The 9,245-nt window shown below is 45.1% G+C and overlaps 1 protein-coding gene across 1 annotated transcript; it reads right to left on the bottom strand.

The window, feature by feature from the left end:
* Positions 1 to 940: 940 nt before the first annotated feature.
* LOC126522322 (thiol S-methyltransferase TMT1B-like) lies at positions 941 to 8,575 on the bottom strand. The gene is made up of 3 exons (XM_050171049.2): positions 7,854 to 8,575; positions 5,169 to 5,318; positions 941 to 1,592 (listed from the first exon to the last, which is right to left on the bottom strand). Exons 1-3 carry the CDS (start codon positions 8,268 to 8,270, stop codon positions 1,359 to 1,361), a joined length of 801 nt encoding a protein of 266 aa, XP_050027006.1. The 5' UTR covers positions 8,271 to 8,575; the 3' UTR covers positions 941 to 1,358.
* Positions 8,576 to 9,245: the final 670 nt, after the last annotated feature.

The following is a 9,245-nucleotide window of genomic DNA, read 5'->3' as shown; positions in this document are numbered from 1 at the left end:
CAGACTGTCAAAGAGAAAGCAGCTGTGACATTTGTGCTTTCTCGCATCTCAGGGCAAGGACTCCGTGACCGGGTTCGTGATAGGGTGGTCCGCGTTTCTCAGCCAAAGTCCTATAGGCTTCCTGGTGTAGTGTTATGAGTGATGAATAGGCCCTGCGGCCTTGTGTGTGCAAGTCGCACGACTTCTACATGCAGCACCACACCAGCTCGTGTAGATTCAGAACTTACAGCTGACTAGCCCTGTCCATAACAACCGCGACGAAAATTCCAGATGCTTGATAATTTAGGTAACTATTACCGCTCGAATGAGGCATGTTCTTGCTCTAACTGGACCAAAGGTTCTTGGTTATTTGAAAGCACACCAGTTGTGAGTTTAACATTAGCAATCCAGCGCGCATTAGTTCATTACTCTGGCAGAGTACATGCCTTCCAGAGGGGGAGGGGCGCAGCGAAGTCATCGCTAGTGAACCCATTTGCTCCCGGCACAACCAAGCGTTAAAAAAAAAGAATTAAATTGTGGACTTTTACGTGCGAAAACCACGATCTGATCATGAGGCACGCCGTAGAGGGGGGGGGGGGGGGGGGGGAGGGACTCCGGCAATTTGTTCCACCTGGGATTCTTTAGCGTGCACCTAAATCTAAGTACACGGGTGTTTCCGCATTTCGCCCCCATTAAAATCCGGCCGCCTTAGACGGTATTTGACTTCGTAACCTCGTGCTTAGCAGCCAAATACCATAGCCACTAAGCAACCATGGCGTGTCCAACCAAACATTTAGCCCTAGTTATTGTTCCGCAAGCCCTTATGCGGCAATAAATGTCCCTTAGTTCTCAATGCCATGCCTTTTCTGCCTTGGCGACTAACGCCTATCTCCTTAAAAGATATTGGTCCTCTTAAATCACACATGTAAAAAAAGAAGCATTATTTCTATAGGATTTCTTAGAAACGCAAAATATAGCGTGAGCACAATGCCTAGAACATTTTGTACACGTATCCACTACCTGGCACAGCACGGACGTAGATTGGTGTGCAAAATCTCACACTTTAAAGCAGCTCGTACACAAAAGTCTGGTTAAGGAATTCCAAAGCTGGACCCATCGTATTTCGGTTTTGGGTCTTGCTTCCATGTGATTCCTGTATTCAGTCTTGCACCAGTGCTGCATGCTACAGTTTAGCCAGCTGTGATCTCGATATGTTGGCAGGTCACATTGCTACAACATGTCCATTCACCATGATTATTTTGGCTTTTATTTCATGGGGAAAATCGAACCTTAATGAGGCAATGGACTGCAAATCGCCTCATATTGGTTGGTTAATAACCATTGAATAAAAAATAACCTTAACATTTCATACGCATATATTACACTATTGCGATGCCATAGATGGTGCGGCTGAGCACCACTGGTATGTCCAAGTCAATGGTATGGACGGTCACTTTAGAGAATCCGGCTTTTCTAAGCAAAGTCTCGGTATCGCGATTCAGGTGGCAGCCACCAGCAAGATTCTTGGTGTACGGAGTCATGATGTCTTGAAGAAACCTAGCGAATGTTCCCTTCTTGTGACCGACGTGCTCGGCGAAGAGAAGACAGCCATCCTAGAAATGAAGAAAAAAACAGAATTGCACTATGGCAGCTAAAAGGAGCAAAACAAATAAATGTAAACTTGCCAAGCGAATGCCAACATGAACGGAAAGTCTTATAGGGACATCAGAGAGCGATTGGTTTGTGCGCTTACGCATTACTCAATTGAATAACTGACTTTCTCAAACAAGTGGAACTAAAAAGCCAAGTCCTTCGCCCTTCATCCAGCGAAAAAAAGAAAAAAAAACAATTTTGCTTTGCGTCAGTGCGCATTCTGATGTCACAGAATATGCCTTGTTAAAATAGCCTCTTGGATCAATTCTTAAAGGGGCAATGACCCCATGTCCAAATGTTGCTTGGTTGAAAGAAAATGTCCGAGACGCATTGTACGAGACGTAGAGTATGAGAGCTATATATTCATATATATATATAGATATATATATTGTACGTATTATGCATTCACTTCACCTTCTAATCTGTACGTACTCACCACCATTTTGGGCCCATGTCGAGGGGCTCTCGCTGGAGAGAATAAAGAAGAGTCTGACGGACGGAAACCTTGTCTGACAAGTGGTAGAGTCTGCTGTCCGGTTCCCCAGTCCTCTCGCTCCCATTCCCTCTTCAGCTTGAACTACACTACATCCCTGGAGCTTTGCTCGGGACGCCGCCTCTACCAACTGCATTCTATACTTTGTCGGAAGACCAGCAAGCCAATACCGCGACATCTACCTTGCCTGCTCCGGCGCTGTGATCTTGGAGGTTTGCCACCCCTCCTCAGGATCCACTAGACTTCGTGGTGACGACGTTGAAGAGTGGTTGGTGCAGTACGCGCGCGCGAGGTCTTTTACCACTGGGACGAATGGGCAAAATTGCGCATGTCGCATTCTCTCTAACCAGCATAGCAAAAACTAAGCTTTATAACTGTGGGCCGTGGTCACCCTTTGGTGATTTTTGAGCAAATTAGGAGCTTCAGAGAAGGTCGTGTGCATAGTTTCACCTAAGTGCACTAAAGAAGATCCATATAGCGGCCCTAGAACGCGTCAGCAATCCCCAACTCGGATTGAAAGATCGCGTCCTGTTTCTCTGGCGTGGTAGGTCACGCTCACCTCCACACTTTTAATTATCCCTCCGTCACACTGTGTATTGATACATACAGGTGTATAATTTTCTACAGGAGATAGAAGAAGCCTTCAGAGGAGGAAGCTCAGAATATTGTGGCTGAGTTAAGCCAAATTCTTTCTTAGGTAGACATTTTCAAAAAATTTCGACTATATTGGACATTTTAGATGTTCCACCATGAATGGCAGGAACAACAGCGCATGCGTGGGAGCGTTTTCTGCGTAGTGTAGTCCTCGCTCTTGCCACTCTGAATTGGATTGTTTTTGATATCTGACTGATATTTTTGTGTTATGACTTGGTTCGTTGTATTACCCAGCGAAATAAGAGAATGAAAATTTGACCAGAAACTCCTCTGGGAGTTGCGTAAGTATGCGTAAGCATTGTGCCACTCGCTGATTTCTGCGTAGCCCACTGTCATTATCGACGTTGTGATAATTTGAATCGAGCAGTACGAACGACTGTGCTGCGTCTATACGAACTACTGCAGACGGCGACGCAAAGTGGATTGAGGACGCAAAGAAACCGCTGCAGGTGGCGGCGCCAGGTGCGCTGACGACGTTCCAGACCTTATAAGCTGCTATCGCTCTTTCGCGTCTTATCCACCCGCGTCAAATCATTATCCACCGTGACAAAGTGTACTCCGGAGGCGGCTCCATATGGCGAAGCCGCGTGGGCCCTATCTTGAAAGCGATCTTAGACGGGCAGAAAATGCGCCGAATGCTGATAGGTTCGTGTGCGCTGTGTTCTCGCCGCTTACATTGCGTTGAAGAGAGACGCGTGGGTCCTATCTTGAAGGCAACACTGTGATGGAAACCGAGTGTGCCGAGCGCTGATAGTTTCGGTGAGCCGTGTTCTCGCCAATTAGTTCGCGCGGAAGCGAGAGACAGCACGAAGGTCAATTCGTTCGCTGATGCAGGGCCTATCTTGGAAGCGGTCGTCTTGCGTGATGGATGGATGGGTTCCTCGTTGGGTAAGCTTAGAAATGATTACGTAGTTCAACAATCCAATGAGCTACCAACAGCTGCTTTCACAGCTAAACGAAGGTCACCTGTCAAAGCAAGTGTAGTTGCCGCTTACGTGACTTATGACGCTGGCGTTAACTGAAGTTGCCTTCGACATTTTTGGCGCTGAAATAATGTACAGCAAAAATATGTAAAATCACGCTATGGAAGTCCAAAGCGACATATTTTTGCAAGAAAAGCAAGCTAGCAAGTGCGCCGCCATAAAGCCATAAAGCTGGGGAGGGGTGGGGGGCACAACCGGCTTGTGCCTCCTTTCCTTCCCATTCCACAAATTTCTGCATATCAGGATACCCGACATAAAGCGACGTGCGACAAAATTCCCCTGCCCAGGCACGCTCCCCTCCTCCCCTTGAAATAAATTCCTGGCTACGCCACTGCAAGGTATACTTACCCATTACGCGCAGAAGTTAGTTTTTTTTTTCGTATTCTACAAGGCAGAGTAATCTGCACCGAATCTAAACTTTTGTATTCAAGCTTACGTTTGTTAATTTGGTGGCAAAAACCTCGCCTGCCGCAGCAGAAGAACATTTTCCGCACCTAAACTCACCGGAGCTGGCGCGCATGCTGCCCACTGTAATGGACAGTCTGTATCTTGTGAAATAAGGTTTTGAAAGCACAGAAAAGATATCTTGGCTTTCTCTGGTCTCTCAATGATACCAAGCAAATGTAACCACAGTTTTCGCTGCAATGAGCTGGGGGAGTGCATTGTTTGGACGCCATCGTGGCGCCTACGTGGTGAATAGCTTCTAGATTTGAGACACCTCTAAAACACACCAAGAAGCTAAGAAAGTTTTGCTTTGAAATGACGTCTCCACGTACATCAATTCCAAATGCAGGGCCTGTCTCACATGTGCTGTTCGCACTTGAATTAGTCAATGCTGCTCATCGCAGTCTGTACAGCAGGCGTGAAAGATGGCGCAACAATTCTGTTGCTCTGGAATTAATATTTTTACAGTAGCGTACGCAAGATTTCTTGTGAACAAAACTGGTAAGTAATGTATGCGAACCTGTCATTAAAGAAAATGTTATGCAAAGGGGTATCTCTTTGCGAAATGTGAGTGGAGATCGCACATTGCGTGGGCAAGGACAGCCATGCACACCTGGAGCTTATACATCCGATCCTCAGTACAAGGTTCGCCCACAAATATTCATAAAGTGAGCAGATAAGAGTGGTGAAACGCTGGATTTAATGTATACGTGATACGGTATATTGGTTTTCGTAGCAACAGAAACGGAGCTGGCCGGGGAAGATTTATTCGGTGACTCTTGTTGAATAGAGGAACTCCTTGGCTCGAAGTAAGGAACGACAGCGTGCGCAGATAAAACGCGATGCATTCAATACGATACCGTGAGGAACGTGGCGCCGCGCGTGAATAAAACTAAGTGTAGGATTGCATAACATAAGCCAAATTTTGCGTGTACAATTGTGGATGTCACTTGAGCGCCTACCTTTGCAAGGACACGCTTGCATTCGCTGAGTAATTTCGAGCCATCTTTCGCCGTGCAGAGGACGAAGGTGATGAGAACAGCGTCGAAGTGTTCATCAGGCAACATTCCCATGTCCTCGCCGTATCCATGGATGACGCGCTTCATCTCGACCTGAGGGCAAGAGACCAAGTACTTGTTGCACGCACACATTTCACACTAGAAAACTAACTCTTACTAGGGTTTCGTTTAAACCTTTGTCATATAAACGTTATTTGTCTCATGCTTATTGTATGTTTATCCGTAGAGAAGTAACTTAATATAGATAAGCATATGGTAACTATCACCCTCATCAAGAGTTTGGCGCATCGCAGCAGGAAATTGCCGTCTATTTATTGTAGAAGCTAGAGCCTCTCGAGGTCAGAGTTCCGTCATGAGCAATAGGTTCTGAAGATATAATAAGATATTCTACGCGCTGTCCTGTCCTCTCTTGTGCATCTTGCGCAGCATGTCTATTATTCAAGTACGGACCAACATGTCCGCAAGAAATATTTCTGAAAACATTTTAGATTTTGTGAAAGCTCACGCCAACCAGGCGTTGAAAGCCTTCTGAGTCGACGTCAACGGATTGTACTGTACCCTCCCTCATTGTTACCTTCTAACATGCGTCGAACTTAGCATAGACGAGTCCGGGAGTGCTTAAGTTTCCTCGTGAAGCAGGAATTTCTGTAGGCTATTTTTCTTTTTTTTATTGAAGTTTTGCTAATCATCAACTTTCATTCAGTAGAACAATGATGCCTTCCTCGAAAAAAGGCATAGTTTCCTCGGGTCTTGGCTAGATCCTAGATTAAGCAATCTATTTTCAGTTAACCTAGGCAGAAGCTTATCAGAACATATCGAGGGATGAAAGGTACGAATTGTGTTTATGTATGAGGAGGATTTCATAACATTTATTGACTGCATGTTTGAGCAATTCCGTAAGGAGAGTGCTGAAGTTTGAAATATGTGTCGTCACAGTTTCCATGCCCTTGAAATCACAGTTGAATGGCCGTTAGATGACATTATCAGATTTCTTGATTTGAAGTTCCCAAGCTGATTCTATAACCCTGAAATAAATAGGTACTTCCATTTGATTCCAGCCGTTCAAAAGTAGTCAAGAGAAGCATAAGGAAGGTATGGTTTAACAAGGCGTTAGACAAGTCATGCCCGCAATTACTGAACCAGTGTTTTCAGCGTCAGGCCTCACTCTTAATGTAAGCCCGTTATCCAAACCGTGTACTGGTGTGAACAGCAGAAAAACCGCCTACGCAAATGCGCTCTAGACCGGGCCCACGCAATTTGAGATAACAAAACCATTGCCATCATCCCCAACATCAATGAACTCTCGCATAATCTTAAAAAAGTGGCGCTCCGTGGTCACATAATGGTTATGTTTTCCGTGCCCAACAAGCTAGGAAGCCTTTGTCGGGTGGCAGATTCGGCAAGATCAATAAAAGCTGAGCTTGTAAAAAGTGCATAGGAAATAATTTGTGGACTGCAAGTCATTTGTAATTAACCGCATTCCGTTGTCCTGCGGAAATCATCATGTTGTCCAGACCAGCATATTTATAAGCGAGCGTATAAGAGAGCACAACAACAAGGTGACAACCCTGCCACCTGACGGTGTTCTTGCACAACATTCTCAAAATTGTATTTGCAACCCAGTGTTTGATGACACTGGCATTCTAGGTAGATATAAGGACAGGCTTACTCATCTAATCATAGAGGCTGAGAATATCGACGCACTTGGTGAATCGTGCATAAGCAAGCCACCGATAGCGTTTTCGGCTAATAGTTCCCTGCGCAAATGGTAGTAATGCTGTTTTCTCGCTACGTTCCTTTTCTCCTTCCATTTTCGTTAGAACTAGTTGCTTCCACATTATCCGCGTCGCGGGGCACATTAAATGTGTACTATGGCTTGGTGTTGAAAATAAAGACTGTTGTTGGTAGTAGCGTTAAGTGTGTCTCTTCTCTTTGTGCCTCCTCATGTCCTTCCTGCCTGTCCGCGCTATAGCTAGTTCATCTGAAGAAAATATTTGAGAGAGTGCAAGGGGGCGTAGCAAACGAAAAAAAAACATGGTTATTATTAGCCGAATCAGGCCCGAAACTATAGCTTCGAGACAAACACGCCACCTAACATGGTATTCAGCGGAAGGGAGACGTTGCGATATTTTTCTTGAAACGCGTGCATTCTACGCCTGTCTTGTTAGCTACAATGCACGGTCCACGTCGGCTAATCTTCTAGCAGTGAAAATTCTCTTTACGACGCAGAACTGCCCACATAAATTAGCTATATTGGATCTTCTTGCAGTAACCACAAATAGAAGGTAGTAAAACGGCACAGGCAAACTAACGCCATCTTATCAACAAAGCAGCTTCCAAGCAGTCTGAAAAAAGTTTTCAAGGGGAGAGGGAAGATAAGCGTATCTTGCCCTTCTTTATTGTAGAGGTAGCTGACGGTCTATTTCATTCGATTTTTATCATCCACCACTCAGGCTTTTGCACCCTTTCTGGACTATTCCCGGTTTGTTTTAGTTTTCGTTTTTCTCTTTCTTGCATTTCGATAATCACTTGAAAAGTCCTCCGAAGCACCTTTAACCAAACAAGAAACCGAAAAAACTGACACACGTTCCCAATAAAGCAAAACAAAAGAACGAAAATGGCACGAACTTTCGGGTTTTCTTTGAGATTCCTCTGCAGAGCTGCTTCGAAGTTTCCGTTGGGCTCCAGCGTCCAATACTCGACGGAGCGGCCAATGAATTCCAGATTGGGTCCATAAGCCGCGCCCACCTCCAACAGACGAACCGCACCGCGTGCCTTCAAGCATACATCATGAGAAACCATATCGTCCAGCAGAGACACGACGCCACGTCGCACCACGGCCATGTCGTTCTTCATGAAACGCTGGATCAACGTGTAGATGAAAGCGAAGGAAACTTCACTAAAACGGTGACTGGCCATGAGGGCTGGCAGCAAGAACATCCCACCAACCCCAACAGCAGCGAGCAAAGCGTAGTTAAGAACGAAGTGCGTCCATCGCTGCAACCTGATGCGAAGTATGTGGCGAGAATGGCGACCTGGTCTCATTCCGAAGACCGACTCTTGATGTGTCTTTCTGCCACCCTGACAATTTCGCTGCGTCTGTTCGACGATTGCTAAGACGATTTTCAGTTGTATTTCCAGGTAAAATGTGTTTTCATACGATGAGTGTTGCTTGAGTGATGAGTGTTACATATCCGGCGCAGATATCTTTGACAGTCTACAACTCAAAAGCGTCATAGCTTTTGGCATGTGGCTTTCTGTTTCTTCAGTTACCAGTACGATAGCCGAATTGTATCGTCGAACTTGTGGCGGGCGGGAAACGACGATTGATTAGGCCGAGCCTCTTGCGGTCTGTACTGCAGCAAAAAGACGAGAAAAAAATATTTGCGGGCACTTTCCTAGTTTCCAGCCTGTTTAGTACATAAGACATGCCATACCTGCATAGTCTAAGCCTAGAACGACAGAAAGCTGAGCTGGTTGGTAAGGATTCATTATGAAAAAATTCATTATGCGGCGTTCGTGTTGTCCACCTGTCTTGTGTACTGTCTGCACGCCTCACCTTTTTTTGCATAATGATTCTAAGCCGCTTATGACTTTATACCTTCTGTCATGACCTAAAGAACGTTGTATGTATATTGTATAGGTATAAACATAACTCTACGGCACAGACGAAGCATGGTATATGTGTTCACACAGTGTATCAAATTTGTTAAAGAAAGCCTACTCATCTTGCCGGCTCGCCCGTGCGCTGTCGTTTCGCTGGTGAGGATGGTAGAATATATATTTTATTGTCTCTTTAGTTTTTATCTCACCAATGTAAAATCATCCTAATTTTTCTTTCTTATTGGTTTGAGCTGTTGTATTATGGATGAGGCAGGGGTAATTCATTTATGTAATTTTTCCGAAGCTTCAATACATCCAATGTCCCAGTTTCCATAAAGCGTTGACACGACAATGACAATGCAGCATGCGTTTCACAATTTACATCCTGAAACTGAGCTTCAAGCATCATTGCAAGCA

This window comes from Dermacentor andersoni, chromosome 6, assembly GCF_023375885.2.
Source record: "Dermacentor andersoni chromosome 6, qqDerAnde1_hic_scaffold, whole genome shotgun sequence".
NCBI lineage: Eukaryota > Metazoa > Arthropoda > Arachnida > Ixodida > Ixodidae > Dermacentor > Dermacentor andersoni.
Note: the sequence above shows the minus strand (reverse complement) of the source record. Positions and strands in the feature narration are given on the sequence as shown.